General features: G+C 39.2%; 2 protein-coding genes across 2 annotated transcripts in view; both read left to right on the top strand.

The window, feature by feature from the left end:
* egfra (epidermal growth factor receptor a (erythroblastic leukemia viral (v-erb-b) oncogene homolog, avian)) overlaps positions 1–3,745 on the top strand; it is a 36,148-nt gene extending 32,403 nt beyond the window's left edge. Inside the window, exons 26-28 of the mRNA XM_063885377.1 lie at positions 531–578; positions 677–770; positions 1,781–3,745. Of these exons, the coding sequence (XP_063741447.1) occupies positions 531–578; positions 677–770; positions 1,781–2,124 (486 nt within the window). The 3' untranslated portion in view covers positions 2,125–3,745. The remainder of the gene's footprint in view (positions 1–530; positions 579–676; positions 771–1,780) is intronic.
* Positions 3,746–5,346: 1,601 nt separating this feature from the next.
* npc1 (Niemann-Pick disease, type C1) lies at positions 5,347–20,630 on the top strand. The gene is made up of 25 exons (XM_063886176.1): positions 5,347–5,512; positions 8,424–8,552; positions 8,665–8,771; positions 9,146–9,291; positions 9,525–9,692; positions 9,775–10,024; positions 10,158–10,240; positions 10,787–11,157; positions 11,308–11,534; positions 11,906–12,006; positions 12,557–12,659; positions 12,746–12,935; positions 13,174–13,356; positions 13,512–13,626; positions 13,814–13,941; positions 14,742–14,876; positions 14,987–15,076; positions 15,224–15,414; positions 15,656–15,771; positions 16,224–16,353; positions 16,518–16,703; positions 17,192–17,423; positions 18,287–18,400; positions 18,490–18,652; positions 18,759–20,630. Exons 1-25 carry the CDS (start codon positions 5,435–5,437, stop codon positions 18,839–18,841), a joined length of 3,819 nt encoding a protein of 1,272 aa, XP_063742246.1. The 5' UTR covers positions 5,347–5,434; the 3' UTR covers positions 18,842–20,630.
* Positions 20,631–25,622: the final 4,992 nt, after the last annotated feature.

Below are 25,622 nucleotides of genomic sequence, written 5' to 3'. Positions count from 1 at the left end.
TTTCTTGTTGAAAGTAATTGCATCGCCACAGCTGTCACTTTGTTCTCTTTATTCGCTCGGTTTCCATGGTTTTAACACCATTCACAGTCCTTTCACTCGAGAATATGACAGACACAACAAAGCTGGTGAGATTGCCTGAATGAATATGAATCGGCTCGGCGGACGTTTATTTCGATCCTCATCAGCTCGTACAAAGATGACAGCTGTGGTTTCTCTGGTTCCATAAAAACACATTATCACTTTTCAAAGTGAAGTAGATGTCCCGTGAGAGGCTTTAAAATAAACCACACTGACCGAAAGTAATACACAAATATTTGCCTTAATAAAATGAGCACCATCATTGGAGTGTGCATTGAGCTGATAATGCCTATTCAGTTCAATTGTAAACCTTTCTTCACTTAATGTCTACTTTATGGTGCACAGAGGCATTTTAAAATGTGTGATGGATGTATTAAAAAAAGGGGTCTTGCTCTGCATTCAAAGTGGTGTCATCATGAGACATTAATTCATTCATGTATATTAATTTACAGAGCCTCAACAGTAGCATTGGAACGGGCCACTGCAAAAAGGGCCTATTGGTGAGACTAAATCAATCTTTTTGATTGCACCTCTTTGTATTATTTCCTCTTTGAGTTTCATGTACCACAGCCCTCAAAACTTCCTTCCTTTGTTGCAGAATGGATTCCCGAGCAGTGATGGCAGCATGGTCCTCCGATACATTCCTGACCCCACAGACACACTTTTAGTCGACGCCTTCCTGCCCTCTCCAGGCAAGCATCCTCTAACTTCACAACGCTTCAGTGGCACCACTATTTCATGTCATTTAAGTGAATCTCAGTAAAGCACTTCCCTTATCCCTCTATCGGATTCATTGAGAAAGGGGGCCATCTAGTGGACAAGGAGTGTATTTCTGTACCTATTGCGCTGCATACTTGCCGGATCTGAAATGAATTGTGGCAGGATTAATGCTGTACACTGGACCATAACAAAACATGTTATCATCTATGTATCAGCTACAGAGCCATCTCATTTATATTTTTCTAATCTCCATAAAGGTTGTTTTTTTTTTTTTACTCCATGAGTCAGCAACCTTTTATTTATGTAATGTCATCTGAATTTACTCCTTAGTAAAACATTGCTCATTAATGCAATGCTTTTTGACAGCATTAAACTTCCTTGAATGCACCTTTGGGAAAGACTTTTCACAACTTATTCTATTCAAAAATGTAATGACCCCTGATGGCTTTGATTTGAAGTAAAGCAAATGTAAAGCTCACTTTGATAAGCTGGTTGTCAAGTTTAAAGTCTTTGGTCAACCTGGTACTATGTTTATAGTATTGCCCTTTAATTGCAAGAGCCAGTTTTATATAAGATTGTTCAAAATCAATCCAGCCAAGAGGCATAGACATCCCTATCTGGTAGTTATAGCCCTTGTAATAATGAGGCGCACTTAGGAACACTGGATGCTGCAGTTCCTATCATTTTACTTGATAGACATCCACTCCTTTTAAACTTCATGCCAATAGTTTGTAACACCGAATACATAATTTAACAGTTTTGACAGTTTCTGACTGAATGTTTGGAGATCAATCTGCAAACATTATGGTTTGACAATGATCTGTAGTGTAGCAATTTAATGACTTGCAGTTAATGGGCTGAAACATACCACCATTATGTTCTGTTCATTTGATAAATGACCTGCTATTTGCTATATAAGCTGTGTCTACAATTAATGAAAACCTATCAAGTGTCGTTGCTAATGTCACTTGCTTTCTTACAGACTACATGAACCAGAACGGAGTCTCTGATATGATGAATCCCATCTACCAGCACCCGGGTCCTCCTCGCACCATGCTTCCGACCATTTCCTCAGACGACACAGAGTCTGAGTACCTGAACTGCTATAAAAACGGTGAAGCTGGACCCGAGTACCTGAACGAGATCCCGCCCAACGCCAGCCAACCGCTCCACTCGAATGGCACGGTCCACAGCATTCAGAAATACCAACCACAGAATAGCATGGACAACCCGGATTACCAATACGATTTCACTCCCACCTTCAAGACCCATGCAAATGGACACATCCCAGCGGCAGAGAACACAGAGTATCTGGGCCCAGACTGAGGACTTAGTGGATACAGACGATAAGTATCATGTTCCATTAAGGAAAGGCATTAATGTCTTGGAAAATATGGCTAAGTGGTACCATCAATTATCATTTATGTTAAGTGACACTTGGCAGAGCTTTCTGTGTTGTTTGCATGCAGTCACAACCCCTCTCGTTCCAAAGAGTTTTTCTTACCACCACAACTGCAAAGTACTTTTTCTTAATGAAAGCGTGACTCGTACAGGACTCAGTTGACCTGAGAGTTGCTGGACCAAATGCGCTTCGTTCAATTGTTGTAACCCCTGTCAGAAAGTGAAAATGTTGTCTGAGAGTTATGCACAAAATGCTGCAAGTGATCCCAATGTGTTAGTAGAGGACTGCTTATAAAAAAAGATGTAAATGCCTCCATTTTTCTAGGAGGCAGAAGCTCTTCTGCAAACAGCAACTGGCAGCTCAACCCAACCTAAGGTACATGTGTTTTGTGAAACATAGGTTGTATAAGCGAGGGACACAGTGGTGCACTCACTTGACACTGAAGTGAAGGCTTAGAGCATTTCTCTGTGGCGAAGTTAAGACGATTAAAGGGTTTTAAGAGTAAAATGCTGGCTCGACTGTTGGGGACCTCGGAGGCCTGACGACACTCATCCTGAGGGACGAGTCAACGAGGAAACAAAATGTCGCAATGTACAGAATGTATATTTAGGGGAAAACTGGTGACTGGTTTAAATATGTTACTTCTATGGTCTAAGACAGTTCTGTATGACTTTGAAATGGGGTGCTTCCTTATTTAGAAAAAAAAAGAGTATAATATAACACTAACTATAAGGAGAATGTAATGTTAATAAGAATTTGTGATTGTTGTATTTACACATCTGTGTTTAGCTGTTGGAAACCAGCAGGACCTCTGTGGCATAAAGCATATTTATGTGGACCCAAAAGTCAAACTCTGAGCTTTTTATCAGTATTGCGCATTAGTTTGTGTGCGTATAAAATGTTTTACTTTGGAAGCTACGGTAAAAACATAAAGGGATTAAACCAGTCTCTTTTAAAATGCATATAAATAGTTGTAGTATTCGTATGTTTCACTTGTTTGAAAAACACTGTTAGAACTGTCTTAGAGCATGTGAGTAATGTGTTTAATACTTTAGATTAGAAGTGTTTCCCTGTAAACGTGAGTTGTTTTACAGACTATGAATAGCTTCATGTTTCTTCAGAAACAAATATTTTTTCCTGATCTCTAATGTTTATATTTTTATTACCTGGAGACTTGTCTTTGTTTGAATTTCCGTTTTTTTAACAAAAGTGTATACACATGTTTCACGCCGGGTGTTGACATCATATCTATGAATTTGCTCTAAGCTTTTAAGTCTTGAAGTCTTGCAAGAGCATTACATTTGCAAATATTATTCCTAGTTTTAAAGGAAAATATTATTGTAGCAACATGAAGCCTACTTTTGCAGATTTTACACAGGTACATGTACAGAAAACAGAGATTATACTGTAATATACTCCAAAGTAGTCACCTATAATTTATACTCAATACACAGGTTTGTCACATTATACGTGAATATGCACTTATTCCTGAATTGTGATCATATCATTCAAAGGTGAACATGAATAAATCTCTTTCTATGGAAACTCTGTTTGTCTGTTTTCTTTTCCCATAGCTTTAGGTGTGGTACAGGAAGAAGGACTTATGACACAGGAGATTTAGTTATCTTACTTGGTTTTTTATCTTGATTCCTGCAGAACTTCAAGTAACAATTTGATGAACCACACTTAGGAGATAATCAGCAACCACCCTACGTCAGAGTGATCCTTTAACCACCACTGACGAGATAAACGGCGCTTGATTGAGCGTTAGGGACAAACCTCATTGAATGCAAAGAATTACACAATGGCGTTTTACATTGGACAGATGTTTGTTGTTGATGTTTTATCTGGTAATGTCTGCAGTGTTAAAGACTTGCTAAACTAAGTGAAATCAAAATGTTGAGTGGAATTTGGAAAGTGTCATTAGATATTGTATTCATGTATTATAATGAGTTAAGAGCTCAATAGCTGCAAACACAGAATTTCTGGCAGATTTTAAACTTTAGAATTAAAGATGATTACGTTGAGTATGGGGTTAGAAGTTGTCATTTTAAGGTTATATTTTAGGTTTGCAGGTTTTAGAGATGTTTGAGTTAGGGTAGCTGATATTAAGCTCCTGGATATTTGGTTTCAAGTCCTAAGTATGCCTTAAAACACATTTTACGTTTGATTAAATAAGCAAAAAGTCAGGGGAAATCATTAATAGTTAATCACTGATAGTTAGCACTGTTGACACTTTAACACAAAGAATTGTCAGTTTTACATGCAGTTTATCTGCTTCCTCAGGGCTGGTGGCTGTGCTGTGCTTTGATCAGATTTGATTGACGATTTCCACCAAACTTCATGCAGACAAACAAGGAAGATGTGTTTGCATTAAAAAGATCACATATCAATCATTAACCAATTTGTTGTTTTATGTATTTTTGGATTTCATATTAATATTTTGGATATCATGTTTTTTTTTGTATTGTCAATTATATTACCAATGATAATTATTATGAGGCTTCTTTCATAAAAGCCAAAACAGAATTTCATTCACTTTGCCTAGAGTGATTTATTTTAACATGGAAGTGCTCTGTAATGTTCTTTCATCCAGTGAAATAAAATGCCTTATTTAATTGAGGAAATGCCTATCGTGCATGCCTTTAAGGCAAAGGAAATATTACTTCAGGATAATGATATCTAATGGACTCATCTCCATTTTTTTTTCATTGTTATACTTTCAATACAATGAAGTTTGCATGTAAACATTATCTTAAACAACTGTTCGTTTACTGACAAAGTATGGTATGGATTTCACTGTAATGCATCTCAACAACTTCAAGGTAAATTGTACACTTTAATAATCTTTTTATTACTTATTATCATTTTTTCTGATTTGAAATACTTTAGATATCCAATTTGCTTTCTTCATAAACCATGTACATCATTTTTGGCTTGTGATGTCTCCTGCACAATGTTCAAACATGCAGGTACTTTGTATATACGGCACCCAAATAAAATAGAATAAAATTAATTTCAATAAAATAAAACAAATAAAATACATAAAATAAATAAATAGGGAATGTCATACAATTAACAGATGTAGTGCGTACTTACCATCGCCTGGTGGCAGCACTGAGGCAACAGTTTGTCTCCGCCCCGAACAAATAATCCGATGTAGAAGAAACATCAACAACAAATGCGAAACTTCAAGCGGACAGTCATATCGTTTCGGTCGTCTCAGTAAGAGGGATGGGAGTCCTACCAGGGAGAAGCCTTTTATCTTTACTTTTCTTCATTATTCTCTTGTCAGAGGTACATTTTCGATGGGTAAGTGTAACCTAACGCCCGTCTTCTTGTGACTAAAAACATGACTCAGCTCGGTCTGCTGTTGCTACACTGTTGTGTATCTGCGGCGGCTAACGAAACTCGCTATTTAATGTTTTACTCCTTGTTTTTAATCCCAGCGCAAAAATAGAGTTTGCTACTAATAGGCTTAACAGTAGCTAAAACATAATGGCTACCATCAATGCTTGAAGCAAACTGCACTGCACGAATAATTGATCACATAACATGTTAGCGTTGACATTTCTCACAGACGGGTACAGGTTGTATCTTTGACTCCGAGCCGGTGTCGAAATAAGTTTGCTGCCCATCATCACGCCTTCACAGATTGAAAACACCACCCTATGTTAACTAGATATTAAAACGAAGCTTAGGTTAACGTGTTTATGACGGTTAATGTTATTATTATCCAAGAATATAAATGTTAATATCTCACAAAACAAGCCATTCAGGATGCAGACCTTGGGTGGCTTGAATGCTAAGTGCAGCTAGCTAAATTCATTTAAATATCACAGTTTGGAAATGTTATATCTGTGTTGTATATGAAGTAAACAGGAGTTCAGATAATGCAGTCATACTGACAAAACACAAGACACTTGAGTGTTTAACAGCACTGTTCAAGGGTAATATTAAGAGAGTAAGAATAAATAAAAGGCTAAATAAGTAGGTAAGAACATGGACATTACAATAGGAAAGACAGCAAACATTTGATAGAAAATGTTCATATTAAGGTGTAGTAAACAAGATCCACTGTTCCTTATGCCCTGCTGTAGTTTAATGAAGAGTACTATTTTATCCACAAACACCATCAATTAATTATCCAATAGATTTAGTGTATTACTGTGGAAAATGTGATTTCAAAACAAACCAGACAGAAACCTCTGATTCATCTGCTTTGATTTAATCAGATGTAGATACTCACTCACTCATTCACTCACTCGTCATCTTTAGGGTCTCCTTTGCATTGTTCGCATTCCTATTCATGAGGTAATTTAGTCAGTGAACTTCACTTCACTCCACTTGAAACTGTGCTAAACCAATACATCAGAAACTGATTTAATCATAACCGTTTCAAGAAAATATATCTGCTTCCTCCTGGTAAAAGAAGTAGGATGTGGTACAAGTAGAAATATTGATTAATAATATTGAAAAAAGAGGATTTTTTAAAAGGCTGTGTGTGCCAGTTCCTTTTATTTGGTAAGGGATGGTACATAATGTCTCTGTTATGTATAAACCACTTTAAACAAACATTGCAGGTTCCGATCCTTGCTGAATCAATCCACACGTCTTACAATTAGTCCTTAGCAAGTTGACTTTGGACAAAATTAAATTATTGTACTGGCTTAGTCTGCAGCTTTATAAAACACTAACCGAAGCAATAATGAGACACGAATGCTGCCCTTGAACACAGTCTCACAAGACGCAGTAGGACAGTAACACTGCTTACTCATAAAAAAGTTTGTAGAGTAAGTGAATTAACTTCCCCTCCCAACAAAGAACACGTGAGAAGCTCTCATGTTGAATAACAGACAGCAATGGACAACTTTGACTGCAAAAGCTATACATTGTTTTACACATTTACTTATAATACTATGGTGTTGTATTTTTTTCTAACATACATTCAAAGCAAATGTTTTAATTGCTCATATTGAACTTTGTTGTAGCCATAACAACAGTGACTGTTTTGTTGTTGTAGAAATCGGACTAAAGTTCTCCTTTCTCTGGCCTTACTTGACATTATTGGAGCACTTCATGATCACACGATCTGACTAAACTGACTCTATCTCCGTTTGATACAGTTTTGCAGAAGTGAAATTATTATTTTCAGAAATTCAAAGCACGAGATATTAGAAGCACAGGAAATGAGACATGCCTAGAGGTTTGCCCTTGGCATATACACTGCCTGTTCTAAAAAAAGGTCACCACCTGGACTTAACTAAGCAAATAGGTAAGAGCCTGCCATTGGATAATTACTGCATGGGTGATTATGTTTCAGCTGGCAACAAGTTATTAGGTAAGAAGAGAGGCAGCTGAAGTGATGCACCCAACATGCCTAGTGCCTACTGTACAAGCCTGTGGGGGCAGTGCTATGATCTGGGGTTGCTGCAGTTGGTCTGGTGTAGGGTCAGCAACATTATGTCCCCAAAGAATGAGGTCAGCTGACTGAATACTATATACTATATACTGAATGACCAGGTTATTCCATCAATGGATTTTTTCTTCCTTGATGGCACGGGCATGTTCCAAGATGACAATGCCAGGATCCATCGGGCTCAAATTGTGAAAGAGTGGTTCAGGGAGCATGAGACATCATTTTCACACATGGATTGGCCACAACAGAATCAGGACCTTGAGAATCTTTGGGATGTGCTGGAGAAGACTTTGCACAATGGTCCGAATCTCCCGTCATCAATTCAAGATCTTGGCGATAAATGAATGCAAGACAGAAATAAATGTTGAGACATTGCAGAAGCTTGTGGAAACGATGCCACAGCGAATGCGTGCCGTAGTCAAAGCTAAAGGCGGTCCAACGGAATATTACAGTGTGTGACCTTTTTTTGGCCAGGCAGTGCATAAACATTCAAGCTAAATAGGTAGAGCTTTAACATGATATCAGAGTTGTGAAGTTCTTTTTAGCTGCCAAAACCCTGTCACGTGGTCAGTTGTGACATCTTAGAGGAACTATTGGTCTGTTTGGACTCTCTGTTTTTTGTTGGCAAAACCTTGTACTTGTCCTCACTAGATAAAAATAGAAGAAGGCTGCTATCAGTATGAACAACATAATATTTAACAGACTCTGACATAAAAAGAAGGATATTTAATGGATGTGAATATTTAAATCATTGCTCTAACACCTCACAAATCATCACTGTTTCTTTTGTTGTCTTTCTGTCAGGTTGATGCCCAGCACTGTGTGTGGTATGGGGAGTGTGGGGAGTCCGAAAAGGTGCCCGGAAAAAAATACAACTGCAACTACACTGGTCCTCCCAAACCACTAGGGAATGAGCATTATGAACTTCTTACGGTAAATACAGTGACATGATACGTGTGACTTACAAACATGCTTATATTGCACTGTGGAAAAACTATGCAAAAGTGCATCAAAGTGACCTCTTCCTCTTTGCATTTACGTACAGGAGCTTTGTCCTGGATATGACTACGGAGATCGAATCCTCTGCTGTGATGGTAATCAGCTGAACACTCTCAAAGGAAGTCTCCAACTGCCCCTTCAGTTCCTGTCTCGGTATGCACTGCGCTTATAACATTAACTAATGATGCACATGACATTCTTGGAAGGGAAGTATCTTTCTCTTCCTGGAAAAAAAAGAGTAGGAGCATCTGCTCTTTTGACAGTATGTGCAGCTTAAATGTCATTCTTCGAGCATTCATTGCTTTCCATGTTTAAAATAATGGACTTGAGACGGACTGGCTCACAGGCCAAATGGCTATGATCTGACTAGGTTGGCATATTTTCTTATCTTTGTAAGGTTTAGTTACTGCGTTGTTTTTGACCTTTTACATTCTTAAACTTTTTTATTATTCTGAATGTCCTGAATCAACTCCTTTTTCTTTATTGGTTTTCCGCCTTCCTCTCACGCTCACTTTGTCTTCGTGCAGTTGTCCTGCCTGTTTCTTCAACCTGATGACCCTCTTCTGTGAGCTGACATGCAGCCCTCACCAGAGTCAGTTCATGAACGCCACCAAGATCAACGAAGACAACGTGGTGGAAGTGCAGTACTACGTTGGACAGACATTTGCTAATTGTGAGTTAACAGCCAAATGATAATGTAGATATGAAAAGCAGCTTCACCTTCCTTATTTCCATGGCATGTCACATATGCTCATTTTCCTATTTCAACATACAGTCATGCTCTTGGTAGTGTAATTCTGTAGGTGACTAACTGTTATACGTGGTCAAATAAAATAGGGAATGGGCAATTTGACCTTTTGAAAATCTTGAGCCTCTCCCTAAAATGATCAAATTGGACTTTTTCAGCCATGTACAATGCCTGTAGGGACGTCCAGGCACCCTCCAGCAACGTGAAGGCCTTATCACTGCTGTGCGGGAAGGATGCAAAGGACTGCAATGCTACCAACTGGATCCAGTATATGTTTGATATCAACAATGGACAGACTCCTTTCCCTATCATCCCAACATTCACAGGTAAGTCGTTAATGTGTGTTAAATAGATGTTTACCTGTTGCTTTTTGAACAGTTGCTTTACCATGCTGTTTTTTTGCTCTAGATGCCCCTGTGTCTGGTCATACTCCCATGAACAACAAGACATATGCCTGCACGGAGGGCCTGGACGACGGATCGGGCCCCTGCTCCTGTCAGGACTGCACGAAAGCTTGCGGGCCCAAACCTGTTCCTCCCCCACTCCCCCCTCCCTGGCTGATCCTTGGTATAGACGCTATGACCGTCATCATGTGGATTTCATACATGGCCTTCCTGCTTATCTTTATTGGAGCTGTAATAGCAGCTTGGTGTTACAGGTAAAGGACATGGTTTTGTTTTTGCTTTCAGATTCGTCTGTATACCGGCAAGCCCTTGTCCACCGTGAAAAGATCATCTTGGTATTTATGCTTGCTTTACAAGTTTGGCTTGTGTTTTTCTGTGTGCATGCAGGAAAAGGACTGTCCTTTCTGAGTATGGCCCCATATTGGACAGCAATAACCCTTTGTCTGTCAACGGAGACAAACCTGAACAAGGTATTGTACGGCTTTAAACAAGTGAACAGTTTTGTATTCATTCTGCTTGTTGTGCCACTTTTTATTCCCATTATTTTATTCTTCTTTAGGTGTAATGCACGTATTGTGAAAGGGGCCTATTATGCTCATTTTCAGGTTCATATTTGTATTTTGTGCCTCTACTGTGACACGTTTACATGCTTTAATGTTCAAAGAGGTCTTTATTTTTCTCATGCTGCCTGTGCTGAAGCACCTCTTTTCACCCTCTGTCTGAAACCAGAGCTAGAGATGTCCCGCCCTTTCACGTACAATATGTTGGTGCACTAGCCAATAGAATGGCAAGTGTTTCACAGTGATGTTGTCACTATGTAACAGAAGTACTCAAAGGAGTCCAATGGAGGCGTTTCAGACGGGGGGGGGTGTGAGAGTAACTTCCTCTAGAGGGAAGGATTTTAACTTTTTTTAAACATTTGCATACACTAAAAAAACTCACTGCAGGAAAGGGAAAACCCTAAAAAGTCAAATCGAACCTCTTCAAATAAGACATTTTTCTGTCTCTCCTCTTAGTGAATGCATCATGCTGTGAAACCTTGGGCGAACGCTTCGAGAACTCACTGCGGATCCTCTTCACCTCCTGGGGCTCCTTCTGCGTGCGGTACCCCTCTGTGGTCATACTGGGCACCCTGATACTGGTGGTAGCCTGCTCTGGCGGCCTGATCTACATGCACATCACCACAGACCCTGTTGAGCTGTGGTCGGCTCCGAGTAGCCAGGCCCGTCAAGAGAAGGACTACTTCGACAGCCACTTCGGACCCTTTTTCAGAACTGTGCAGCTCATCATAACCACTCCAATCAATGACACTTTTATCTACTCTCCATACTATGGAGGCTCTGATGTCCCATTTGGAGCCATCCTGAGAAAAGACATCCTGCACCAGGTTGGTTTGTGCGAGGGATCATTTTTATAATAAGCAATATATGGTTATTAAAGCCGTTGCGTGTTTGTATAAAGAAGCATTGCTACTTTGAATGAAGAGCAGCTGCACTTCTGAAACTGCGGTTCATCTATTCTCTTTTTTTGTCTTCAGGTGCTGGATCTGCAACTCGAGATAGAAGACATTGTGACCACATACGAGGGTGAAAATGTCACTTTAAAGGACATCTGCTTGGCTCCGCTGGCTCCGTACAATAACAACTGCACCATCTTGAGTCTCCTCAACTATTTCCAGAACAGCCATGCTGTGCTGGACCACATCAAGAGAGACGACTTCTATATCTATGCCGACTACCACAGCCACTTCCTCTACTGTGTCAGGTGATTTTTTTTGGGGGCGGTTCACTTTTTAATTTTCACATATTTCCAGATAAGCTGGGATTTATACGGTTTTAAATGTGTCATTAATTCCAGCAGGAATCTGTTACTGAAACATTGATTTTGTAGAAAGGTTATTTTAAACCTCTTGTGTTGAAGCTGAACACCTGCATCTCACAAACCAATTTTCCAGACACTTGCATCTGCATTTTCTAAGAACTGTTGTGTGTGTGTTTCTTTAAATAGACCAATCAGACTTCCTCATAATTTGTCACACTGCTGTTCCTTATCTGTTGCTCTTAAATGCACTAAAATAAGATCAGGTAACGGCACAGTTTCCAGTCCATTAACTCTGTTCCTCTTTTCCTCCACAGTGCACCAGCATCCCTCAATGACACCACTCTCCTCCACGACCCGTGTTTAGGCACATACGGTGGCCCCATCTTCCCTTGGCTGGCCCTTGGGGGATATGATGGTGAGCTGGATTTACACTTTTCGATAGCAAACATTTTTGCAGCTTCTCAGTAGAATGTTAGCTTTGCTCTGTGTCACTATCTTTCTGGGTATTAACCTGCTATCTGTGGCAGTGTTTATCCAAAATTGTATCCGTAACACTTGCTATTGTCCTCTTTGCAAATGGTGCAATGTTGATGCAGTTAGCCATTCATTGGAGCTTATATTTTATCACTGTTACCTTAGTATATATAATAAGCCCTACACGGTTAATACAATATAAGGAATTTCTGCAGCAGACCGGTTACATGCAAGATTTGTTCAAAAGTAGTATAAATATAATCAAGAAAAATGATCATTTCTACTTCCTCTAACTATCATGATTAATAAACCACAACCATTTATCTTAGAAGTAACCTGGTTATCTAGGGAATTTTATCTGGGTTACTGTTGTCTTCCTACCAAAAGGAATGCTTAGCTGTAACTGCCAATTCAATACATTTACAAATTCAGTTTACAACTGAGGATTTTTAAGTGACTTTACAATGAATGTCTTTTTTCCTGCATTACAGAAACCAACTATAACAACGCCACAGCTCTAGTGATCACCTTCCCCCTCAACAACTACCTGAATGACTCAGTGAGGCTGGGCAAGGCTCTGGCATGGGAGAAAGAGTGAGACGACTATTCATAAAACTCAGTAAAAAACTAATTTGTTGTTCCTTGCAATGCCTTTACTAATTATTTCATGTGCATTTCAGGTTCATCAATCTCATGAAGAACTATACAAATGCCAACCTCACCATCGCCTTCAGTGCGGAGAGGAGTATTGAAGACGAGATCAACAGAGAGAGCAACAGTGACATCAGCACCATAGTAGTCAGCTATGCCATTATGTTCATCTACATATCTCTGGCTCTGGGTCACATCCACAGCATTCGGAGAGTGATGGTAAGTACCCAAATATACAACGATTACAATCATCACAATATGTCATGCTTTTTTTTTTCAGCTCTTACGTTACATGAAATAGTGATGCTGTGGAACTCCTCTTGCCTGTTTGCGACGCAACAACTTTGCTTTGACAGAACTAGTCAAACACGCTGGACGACTTCCTGCTACTCTAGCGTGAAAGGGAGCAGCCAGACAGAAGAACGAAACCTAATCCTCCATCTTTTTCCCTGCTCAGGTGGACTCTAAGATTTCTCTGGGTATCGCCGGGATCCTGATTGTGCTCAGCTCTGTGTCCTCCTCACTGGGGATCTTCAGCTATTTTGGCATCCCCCTCACCCTCATTGTGATCGAGGTCATTCCTTTCCTGGTGCTGGCTGTTGGAGTAGACAACATCTTTATTATAGTACAGACATATCAGGTAACCACTTCCCAGTAAAATGTTACTAAAATGAACCCAGTGACACAAAACCCATCCACCCCCCCCAAGTCTCCCCTTAAAAAAACATGACCTTATCTTGCAAATAGAACCTGTTGAACCTGCTAAAAGTTATTTCCATTTGTATTTTGAAACAGAGGGATGAGCGGATGCCTCATGAGGAACTTCACCAGCAGATTGGTCGCATCCTTGGAGACGTAGCCCCTAGCATGTTCCTCTCCTCCTTCTCGGAGACAGTGGCGTTTTTCTTGGGTAAAACAGACTTTTTAATACACTCTTTATGTTCACAGACAATGTAAATAAAAAATGTTCTAAATGATAATGTGAAATTGAAAGAAGGAAGTTTCGGTGGAGGGGATTGATGCAGTTGGTGTCATATGCTTCCTAGTTCCTTTGTGAGTCACAAGCTGATTAAACTGTTGACTCTTTCCTACTCTAGGCGCCCTGTCCAACATGCCCGCTGTGAGGACTTTCTCCATGTTTGCTGGCTTGGCGGTTTTTATTGATTTCCTGTTGCAGATCAGCTGCTTTGTCAGCTTGCTGGGCCTGGACGCCAGGAGACAGGAGGTGAGTCTGGAGGAAGTGGTTGTGACACAAGTGGTTATAGTGGGGGGAGTCACACATGGCCGAACAGGAAGTTTACCAGAGAGGGCTTTCCTGCAGATTAAAAAGCCCTTATTTAATGCACAAATATAGGACATTTTTTTATCAGTGGTGGAAAGTAATAGTACATTCACTGAAGTATCATTTTGAGGTACTTTATCTGATTTTTTTAAATTTTATGCTACTTTATACTTCAACGTCACTGCATTTTAGTAGCCAATATTGAACTTTTTACTCCACTACAGTTATTTGATAATTGTAGCCATTAGTTATTTTATAGATGCAGATTATTAGCTAAAGAAATACAAAAAATAACTCTATCGTTAAATATGCGTGACATATATTCACAGGTAATTAAATATCATCTTAGGTTAAGATAACCAGCAGTAGTCTACAAAGTCCTTCAAATTAGCTCAATCTTTACAAGCTTTACAGGAATCCAGTAGTTTCATAGATATATTTCAAAAAATAGACTTGGGTACTTTCACTTTTGGTTCTTTACATATATTTTGATGACAATAAATGTAAACTTTTATGGTCATATTTTTTACAATTAAATATTACTACTTTTACTTAAGTAAAATATCTATGTACTTCTTCCATCATACCACTATCTGCACTAGCTGACTTATATGATGACTCCTCATATTTGTGGCATTGTCATTAATCAGTGACACACTCAAACTGATTCTGCACACAGTTAAAGGTTTGGATTGGTTAGAAAGTTAGTGGCACTTATTAAATGCTGCGCTGTCTGTGTAAAGGCGAACCGACTCGACATCTTTTGCTGCGTGAAGCTGCCGGAGGGGCAGGAGACAAAGACGGACAGCATCCTCTTCCGTTTCTTCAAGAAAATCTTTGCCCCATTCATCCTCAAAGAGTGGGTGCGGCCGATCATAGTAAGTACCGCAGTGGCACTCAGGCCAGTAGTATTGTAACATGTTTTGGGTATTTAGAGTCATTATCTATTTGATGATGCTGATAATGGCTTCCTTCTCTCCTTCTTTAGGTGGCAGTTTTTGTGGGGATGCTCTCCTTCAGTATTGCTGTGGTGAACAAAGTAGAGCTAGGACTGGACCAGAAGCTCTCTATGCCTGATGTAAGAGTTTTTTCTTTTTTCAATCATAACTGTGTTCAGTGATTGCTCCCGTGTACATGCTATATAGAATGGTGAGATGAATAAAAGCCTGGGTTTGCAATCCTGTACTTGCTGAGGTGTATTCTGACGATCTGTCTCGGCCTACAGGACTCGTACGTGCTGGACTACTTCAAGAACCTGAGCATGTACCTGCACACGGGAGCCCCGGTGTACTTTGTGGTCGAGGACGGTCTCAACTACAGCAGTCGAGAGGGGCAGGATGCAGTGTGTGGGGGAGTCGGCTGCAGCAACAACTCTCTCGTCCAGCAGGTCTACTCCGCCTCTCTCATCAGCAACTAGTAAGTCCGAGCTAATACATCACAGGATACAAACGCAATTGATATTTAAGATAAAATGAGTTCAAGGAAATGTTAGAGAACCTGTTTCAAACAAACATCATTATACATTGATTGTAAATGTCTTCATGGCACCAGAACATAAAAACCTCTGAGTTCAGATGAGGTGAAGGTCATAAAAGGACTACAGTCTGATGTGTGATTATAAGCTCATTTCAGTTTTACTTTTCCTTTTGACTTCTAGCACAACCATTGCCTTCACACCGTCCTCTTGGCTTGATGACTACTTCGACTGGGTGAAGCCGCAGTCCACCTGCTGTCGATTCTTCAACAGCAGCGGGGATTTCTGCAATGCCTCTGGTACATTTTTATCCAATGCCATCATACTTAACAATTGTTTGATGATGTGTCACGAGCAGCGTCACGTGCAGCGTTTTGATCCAAGTAAAAAATGGATTCATCCATAACATGCAGTGAATAAAAGTATTTTTAAAGGATAATGCATTTAGTAGATCTTAACACATGTTGGCATGAAATATGGATATAGATGAAATGCAGTAAATTAGTAACAACAGCTATGATGTTTCAGCATTCAATCCGACATCCATAATAACCCATACATCATGTACTGCTGATTTTTAGACTCGGTGTTCAAAGAGGTCGTTCTTTTTCATTTTTGTGGCAGACCAGATCATGCAACTGTATTGTATTACTTTGTTTACAGTTCATGCCTTTGTCTCGGAACACATTTGTACATTTTGTACATTCTAATTGGTTAGGCGTATAAATGAATTCCTGCTTTGGTTTTCCAGTGGTAAATCCCTCCTGTGTTCACTGCCGGCCCATGACTCCCGAAGGAAAGCAGAGGCCGGAAGGAGAAGACTTCATGCGGTTTCTGCCCATGTTTCTGTCGGACAATCCAAACATCAAGTGTGGAAAAGGGTAATTTCATAGCTCTGCTGGATTCATTTCTTGGAATTGCTTTATTTATTGAAAACACATGACATGTCAGTTGAACTTTGGTTTCTACGCTGTATAACAGTTTCGGTGTGGTTGCTAATTTCCTGCTCTTTTATCTCTCTCAAAATGTGTTAATGCTCCTTCAGAGGCCACGCAGCCTACGCCTCAGCAGTGGACCTGTATCCCGACCACACGGGGGTCGGGGCCAATTACTTCATGACGTACCACACCATCCTGAAGGAATCCCCAGATTACATAGAGGCTTTAAAGATGGCCCGAATACTAGCTGCCAACATCAGTCAAGCCATAGACCACAAAGTGTTTGCCTACAGGTAAATCTTCTTGTACTACATGTAGTGCTCTTACTTTTGCTGTTAGATAATAGTATTCATTATATAATTATTTTAATGTAATATATATATAATAAAATGTCTGACCTTAATAGATCTTTTCAGTTTGAGCCTCCGCTTTAGGGTTTTCAGTTTAATTTTTTCTAAGGTGAAATACTTGCTGCAGGTTTGCTTGTTTTGAAGTCAATGTTCAAGGGTACTGGAGTGGGGGGTAAGTAGGTAATAGATAAGCAAACAGCAAGGAAAACATGATAAATGGTCATATAGCTCGAGGTTTACCTTGAATCTTCAATTTATCTTACTTCAGATATGGAGGTTGAGCCAATATACCTAGAGAAGAGATTATTGTCCAACTAGTTTTTGGAATGTGTTGACCTTAAAGTATTTTTTTGCAATGAATGCAAGGAAAATAGATTTATTGAACATGACTATTACAGACTTGCTATATCCTTTTTATTTCTGTTTTGCAGTGTCTTCTACGTGTTTTACGAGCAGTACCTCACCATCGCGTATGACACCGCTCTGAACTTGAGCGTGTCGCTGGCGTCCATATTCGTGGTGAGCACGGTGCTGTTGGGCTTCGAGCTGTGGTCGGCTGTGATCGTCTGCATCACCATCGCCATGATCCTGGTCAACATGTTCGGGGTCATGTGGCTGTGGGACATCAGCCTCAACGCCATATCTCTGGTGAACCTGGTCATGGTGAGAAGCCACAGGAAACACTTATACAATACCTGAATAATACCCAAAGACAGTCCCAAACAACATAAGTTATAAATGAAGCAGGGAAGTACAACGTTTTACGATTGAAATAGACAATATACGATTTCTATTGTTAGATTTTGTAGATTTGGCCCTTATTTCTGTCAGGTATGATAAATAATTAGCTTTAGTCTGGGAACATCGGAGCCTCACTTAAACATCTTAGCAAGCTACCAAAACCAATTATCTGAAAGGGAAAAAAGGTGAATTTTACCATTATTGACCACTATTGTGTGTTAAAGTTAGTATAATTACACTAACTTCTTTATTATAGTTGTTTATGGACGTGGGAATAATTCAGTTGTAATAAAAAAAATGAATTTTACTCCCAAATTTGTAATCTGTAAAGGCCAGATTAATCCATTTTAATATGTATATTAAATAATAACAATAACCATTATTGAAAGCAAACGCTTTTTCACAATCATGACTGATATAAAAACCACACACCACCTAGCTTGGCCGTGGCATATCTGTGTGTTAAAAGACTAGCTAATCAATGTTAGAGTGACAGCTGGTGCATGGCTGTATTTTGAAGGGTGTGCCTCACACACTGTTCCTTTAAACTGTTGACGATCTGTCTGCTCGTCTGACCCCTCGTGTTCACCCTGAGGGACCTTGTTCTAGCTTAGGCCCTGTGTCCCTAGATATCACTGCGCATGTTGTGCTGTCATAACATCCGAAGACTTTTTTCTCTTACTGTTAACATATACGTTGTAGAATATTCATTTGTTGGCATGATAAAAAAGAAATCTAGCAATTGTAGTTCTCATTGATGAGTTGTTTCCTGTCCTGTGTTGCAGTGTTGCGGTATCTCGGTGGAGTTCTGCAGTCATATTGTGCGAGCGTTTTCCATCAGTGTGAAGAAGAACAGAGTGGAGCGGGCTGAGGAGGCGCTGGCTCACATGGGCAGCTCTGTAAGTCTTTTAAATGTATATATTTTTATCTACATAAAATCAGCTGTAAATATTTGGGACATTTAATGACATGTTTCTCCTTTTTGCAGGTGTTCAGTGGGATCACATTAACAAAGTTTGGAGGAATCCTGATCTTGGCTCTTTCCAAGTCACAGATCTTCCAGGTCTTCTACTTCAGGATGTACTTGGCCATTGTGTTGCTGGGGGCGGCGCACGGCCTCATCTTCCTCCCTGTACTGCTAAGTTATATCGGTGAGTAACTCACACGTTTAAATCAAGGAAAGATGAAGCAAGTCGTAAGATTTAAACACAGATTACATTTAAATTAATTGTTAAATGTTGTGATTTATTTCCACAGGTCCTTCAGTGAACAAAGCAAAGGTGTTAGCTGCTAACAGCCGCTACGCTGGAACAGAAAGGGAGCGCCTCCTCAACTACTAACAGGCAGTTTGGGACAATGAACAATGAACTGTTTGACTGTGTGGGTGTGAGCACTAGGCGTTTCTGAGATAACTGACACACTCATCCTCGTTGCCACTACTATGCACGGACTGAACTCAGGAATATTCTTGGGGATAGGAATGCCACAGGCCTCATCCAAACATATTGATTTTCCTCAGTAGACTTTGGACCCCACCATTCCCTCTCCTCACACTACAGGACAAGCCCGGCTTCAGCTTTTAAAGCATGATCGACATACCACTGCACAAAGAAAACGCCACTTCGACAACGAGGATGTAGGAGACCCTGCCCCCATTTTGAATACCCTCAGTCCGCTCCATATGCTATGAGCTTGATTTGGAAATAAGCTCTAAAGGGACAGGTTTTTTTCATATTTTTAACCAGAAACTTGTGTTTTAGGATATGATTTTGAAATGTTTAATTATCGGGACTTTTTTATAAACTATTTAATGAATCATTCACTGAATCGAAGAAGGCAAACAATGGAGCTAATAAATAACAATAGTTATACAACAACCGTTATAATAACTTGCATTTACAATATATTCTGTGTCTACATACTGTAGGATAAAGCAGGCCAGATTTTCATTGAATTTTCATCTAGCAATAACTCATGTGCGCCAGTACACTGGATTTAAAATGAAATTTGAAAGAGATGACTTTTAGTTGAAAGGCGTTTTGGGAGAGCAGGGAAGGAATTGCAGCCCCTCTGACCTTTGGGGGGATTTAAAATGGCTACAAGCTCAACATGGATGTGATCGCTTAGACCATCAAAATTAAAACCTCAAAGTAGTTGTTTCATTTTAAAGTCAGTGTCCCGGTATACAGGGCCAAAACAAATCAGTCCAAGTACATGCGCACACTGCGCCCTTGTTACGTGTTGCTCTCCAAACTGCATCCTGCCTGTACTTTTATTTCCACATTGGAAGGTATTTACATGATCCGGAGCACCATTTCATTTTAAAGCTAGTTTATGTTTCTTAAGTTTCCTTTTTAAAGTGTTTGCATGGCTAGCTTATGAATCCATTTTTAGGTGCTTTTACAGGAGCCCCTGTGTGACATCAGTTTTAATTCATGTTGATGCAGCTGACAACCGGGCGAATAATGGTTTTACATTGAAGTTTAAATTACTCATTTTGAAGTTACTGAACAAAACTTTGTTGCATTAAGAGTTAAAGAAACAAACATTTAACTGTAAATATCTTACACAGGACTAATTCAAATGTATTCATGTTTTATCTGGGATGATTTAATACAGAATAACTGGATAATGGTACAGACCTGACTTTTTCATTCCAACATATACGTTATTATTTTATTTTGTAAACTATTAACATTTTATTGCAAAGCTGTCTTGTACCCCTTCCCCCAGACCTTTGACCTCTTTGTTTTTAGGGAAAACCATAAACGCCCCAGAACCAACATCTGAGATCTTAGCTCGTTGAGATTAACCTCATCGTGGAGAACAGGGTTGTAAACACTTGGAAGAGGATTTTAACATTTTACCCATGGTGTATAAAACGTGCGGATATTTTAAAGGATCATTCCTTGTTTTTTCTTTGTTTTTTTTCACCACCCTTTGTTTTATATGATAGTGTTTTTTGGAATTGAAAAAAAGTAGATTGAATTTATGAGCAACCCACTGAGAAAGTTGTAACATGAATAACAAAGAAGTGTGCTTGTTAACAGTGCTGTGCATTGAAGAATCCTTGTTTAGAATACTTTAGTTTTGAACAGTTTTAACACATAATAAATAGTTCTCAGAAAAGTGTGTGGTGGATTCTGTTATTGTTTGATTTGACATGTTGTGAGAAATGTCATAGTATAGTATGTAAGGAAGGTTGGGTTATCGGAGAAATATTGTCTATTTCATTAATAATAGCAGTAAGCAGTATGATCAGAAAATAAATTCTAATCATAGTTTGTCATAAATTCAAGTGATTGTACATTAAGCCATTGAAATGTCATACAGTACAGTGTGCCAAAATTTCAAAATAGCACTTCAGTAAAATGTAATCCACAAGAGAAACGGTTTAGTATGTCAGAAACAAAGTAAAGCTATATTTTCTCATGAAAAATATGTGATCGGAATATTTTGCCAGTATTTTGATACCTTGGGTGTTGCTCAGTTTACTGTGGCATCCAGCTTTGCAGCACCAAATTACCAGTATACACTATGTATGAAGTAATCTTCAGAATGAAAATACTCTGGTTAAATTATTATGGAGAAATACAACTGAATAACAGAGAACCTGGATTTTAAATCCCTGGAATAAACATTTTTGTCTTATATAAAAGGATTAATTCCAATAATCTGTCAGTTTTCTAATAACTATTAAAGCTCAGGAGTTGCGATCACAGCAATAGGTTTTTTCAATTGAATGTCGTAGTTCAATGAAGAGTAGTTATTCAGGTGTAATCCCACCCCAACTGACTGCTGTTAACTGTTATATAAAGGAACAGGAGGAATCACAAGGTGACACATTATTTTCTCAGTCTGTTATTGTTGTACGTTTGATTTTACATGTTATGAGAAATGTTTTCTAAAATCTACATTAATGGTATTCTTTTAAAGTTGGCTGCAGAGGCTTTTTTAGCATAAAGCACCAAAAGTGAGGGTTGCCCACACTGACCACTGTGTGGCGCCTGAGTCAGCTCCTGAGCTGTGACTGCATCATGCTCTCAGCTATGTGGTGGGAGTGACCCAATTTTTATGTTTTAAAGAGCTGCAGTCTGCCATGCTTTTACATCCTCAGTGAATTACATTTCTGCAGGGTGCAAGACATTCAAAAGCCAAGTCTGCAGAGCCATTACACTAATGCATCTGACTGGAGCTGGTTCTTTAGCATCTAATGTAAGTCTGCAGCTTTTGGATATTTACACCAAACTTTACAGCCCATTTTTAAGTGGCTGCCAATCCCCCGAGCTGCACTTCCTCCCAGCATGTGTTGTTGTGTCTGTCTGTGCGCCCTGTTGTCACACAAACCTCCAGCTCATGACTTATTTATCATCTGCCCTCTGAGAGTGGGGACTGCTCTTTGAATCTGGCTGAGAGATTCAAATAACAATTTCCTTTGCAGGTCTGCTGTGCTGTCTGCAGGAGAGAGCACTATTATGTAATATATGCAAGGCTCGCCCCTCACCAGAATCTGACCCGTCCCCATCTTTCACACAGGAACAAAAAGCACAAAATAAACCAAATCAAAATTGCAATTTTTGCTGACAAATGAAACTGAATGAATTAACCGTACACTGTTGGCTAAAAAACAATTAAACACATGGATAGCCCTGTTTATTGGAGTAGTGCAAGATTTCCAAATATGTGATGGGAATATTTTGCCAGTATTTTGATGCCTTGGGTGTTGCTCAGTTTACTGTGGCATCCAGCTTTGCAGCACCAAATTACCAGTATACACTATGTATGAAGTAATCTTCAGAATGAAAATACTCTGGTTAAATTATTAGAGAAATACAACTGAATAACAGAGAACCTGGATTTTAAATCCCTGGAATAAACATTTTTGTCTTATATAAAAGGATTAATTCCGATAATCTGTCAGTTTTCTAATAACTATTAAAGCTCAGGAGTTGTAATCACAGTAATACGTTTTTTCAATTGAATGTTACTTGTGAGGAAAACTAAAGATATCTAGTATATCTAGTTTAGATCTAGTAATAAGAGTAGTTATTCAGGTGTAATCCCACCCCAACTGACTGCTGTTAACTGTTATATAAAGTAACAGGAGGAATCACAAAGTGACACATTATTTTCTCAGATTTTAGGATTGCATCTCATGTTTTGGGACATATAAGTTAATTGTTAATTAAGTAAACATTCAGCAGCATACTCCTTGACTTTCTCAAGAAGGTATCCCATTCACATACATACATTCATACACACATGCTCACACGCACGCACACGGTAGAGGGGCCAAATCTACTCGTATCAATGTTTTTTCTCCTAAAGTTGTCCTTGAACTCACATTGAGGCCTCCTTCACACGTACTTAAACCTTAAAAGTTGATGTTTTTTAAACATCCATAAATAAGTTAGTGAATGAAGCGTTTAATGTCCTACTTTGCGTCACTGGTTTTCTGTTACAGTGGGTTCAGCTGTCTCTGAAATAGACTCTTGGGGTGGAACAAAAGAGATTAGGTAGCCTTGTTAAACACGGACAGAAGATCAGATTTTCAGGTCCACCTGTTTTCCCCTCCTGACCATGGACCAGTGGAAACACAACAGTAGGAAGATTATACCAGATGGACTAACCCGTTTAAAGTATGTACTTTATGTAAATAAAATGAAGACATGAACAACTTGTCATATTGCTATAGAACAGAATCAAAAATGAATGATAACATAACAGTGTCATCCCCCACTAATTTAGTAATTAATATTCCACATTCCTCTGTGTTCACTACTTTCTTGTTTACAAACTACTTTACATGCTGGAAAAGCCCTGAGTCACAGTATGACAGGAAGGGGCTAAAATGCAGTTTCAGCCAAATGTTGTTATTTAAAGGGAAGGGCAAAAACGGCAGCTTGCCCCAAACGATGGTACACATATTTTCACAATGAGGGTCACTTGTGTGTGAGCAGGGCTCAGGAAGGGCTGTCAATAGACCCCTTTATGAGGCGGTTCGGGGGGACTTAGGTCATCAATAGTGAGGATTAGGCAACGTATGCCGTGATTCCAAACACGGACCTGGCCTGTTTGTTTTGATGGCAGCACGAGACTGGCGTGACTGCGGCCTTGTTTACATTGGATGAGAGTGAAGCAGGAGAGTTCCCACTGGATGAGAAACTGACCTCTCGGATTTCATCAGAGCCAGAGGTGCAATCGAGTCAAAACTTCCTGAGTCACACCTCATTCACCACATTAAAATAATGAGAAAATCTGAGTTATGATAAGGCAAGATACGTGTTGGAAAAAGAAACAGGGCTTATTGTGCAAAGCCTGTTTCAAAAAGTCACTTAAAGAACTGCTTCTTCATATATTTCTAGATGTATGTTTTTTTTTATATATTATTTAAGTGACATTAAACTAATTATTAAATGCTACTTACATGCCTACAGCAATGAGTAAACATTACTAGCTTTATTAGCGAAATGTGATAAATGTGACATGTATGCAAGTTGACTTCGACATGCTCTGTAAAATGGGCTCAAGTTCACAGTGCAGCAGTTAGAGAAAACTTGATGGAGTTACAGTCTGACAGATTTTTTGAAACACTCCCAAGTGAAGCAACAAAATACTTCAAAACTAGCCTGAACAGGCGAGTCTGGGGGCGGGGGGGGGGGGGGGGGGGGGGGGGTTGTTTCCACAGTGACTAGCGATATGTTAACCACCTTTGTGCAAATAAGCACAATTATCTTAGGTTATTATCTTACTGGAAAGCGTATCAGCCCACACGTTCATTGCACAATTGATTTTAGAAAGATTTAAAAAACATCCTCAAAATCTTGTTTCTCTATCAGGCACTGCCTATGGGTGTTGGTTTCATAACAATAGCTTGTGTGCAAAGTGTTACTTCATGACAGATTTCTATATTTATGATTTTGGCTGAGCTTTTTTCCAAGAAACGGGCGGGCCGTGACTAAAGTATGACATCACAAATTGTATGCACCAATCAGTGTTTAGAAACATTATATTCAAAATAGGATGACAGTTGCAATGCTTACCAACAACTGCTTGGAAGACACAAAACCACACCCACACAGTAGCTGATCGAGGAGTTTGACTGAGTTTGTGATTAATAAAGAAGTGTTTAATTTTTAACCAAACTTAAACTCTCGTGTCTGTAATGCATGTTGTCATGTACATTTAATTTTGTAAATGAAACACCCTTCCAAATCTTGTTTTCCTCACCGCACTGCTAATTTTACAGGTGAACTCCAACACCTCTGACATGTTGGGTGTGGTCACAGGTACAACAAACCACATTTATGAAAAAGGCCTTCGTGAGATAGGGCAGCAACACATGCTTTACAATCTGTAAAGTGTTAAAAGAGAGACTGGATTTGAAGTAGGGTTTGCACAGGCTTTAACTCTGAGGCAGCATAAGGAGTTAAAGGAATTATCCCGGGGAGGGGGGCAATGAAGCAAAAAATGCAATTCAAGCTAAAATATGCCAGAGTCTTTTTTTGAACAAGCAAAGCAATTTATTTACAAACATACACAGGAAATAAGTGTTGCCCACCAGTCTTTCCTCACAGAGTCTTTAGTGTGCATCTTACAGCGAAATCTTTGGGCTTGCAAACAGAAATAAGCTCAGTATTTTTTCGCCTTAAATCACCATGCTTTTTCTCATTACAATTTGGTTTGATATTGTGATCATTTCAACTCACATTTCGTAAATACTTGGAGCAGCACAAAATACCCTTTTCTTCAATACTGTGGTAGTGTTTGAAACTATTTTAAGGTAATATAAAGAAGCTAGAATCAACTTGAGATACATGCCAAATGAATGGAACTATACTGTAATTAGTTACATTGTTAATGTTTAATTTAACTTCTAAATCAACAAAATCTTATTCAAGTGATATGAAAATGTTGGATCCCTCATTGATCCCAGTCAGGATATTGTTTAGATTTTCACCCGCCTCAGAGAGATCAGGAATCAGGACAGATAAAAAGTCCTTGCAGCCTGAAGTATACTTCAGCAGGATGTACAATTACTTGCACAGGTTTTCAGTCCAGTTAAAGGTAATTTTCTCTCAATAATTGAGCACCGTGTTGCCAATCTGCTGCAAATCTTGA

Source organism: Eleginops maclovinus, chromosome 6, assembly GCF_036324505.1.
Source record: "Eleginops maclovinus isolate JMC-PN-2008 ecotype Puerto Natales chromosome 6, JC_Emac_rtc_rv5, whole genome shotgun sequence".
In the NCBI taxonomy this organism is placed as follows: domain Eukaryota; kingdom Metazoa; phylum Chordata; class Actinopteri; order Perciformes; family Eleginopidae; genus Eleginops; species Eleginops maclovinus.
Note: the sequence above shows the minus strand (reverse complement) of the source record. Positions and strands in the feature narration are given on the sequence as shown.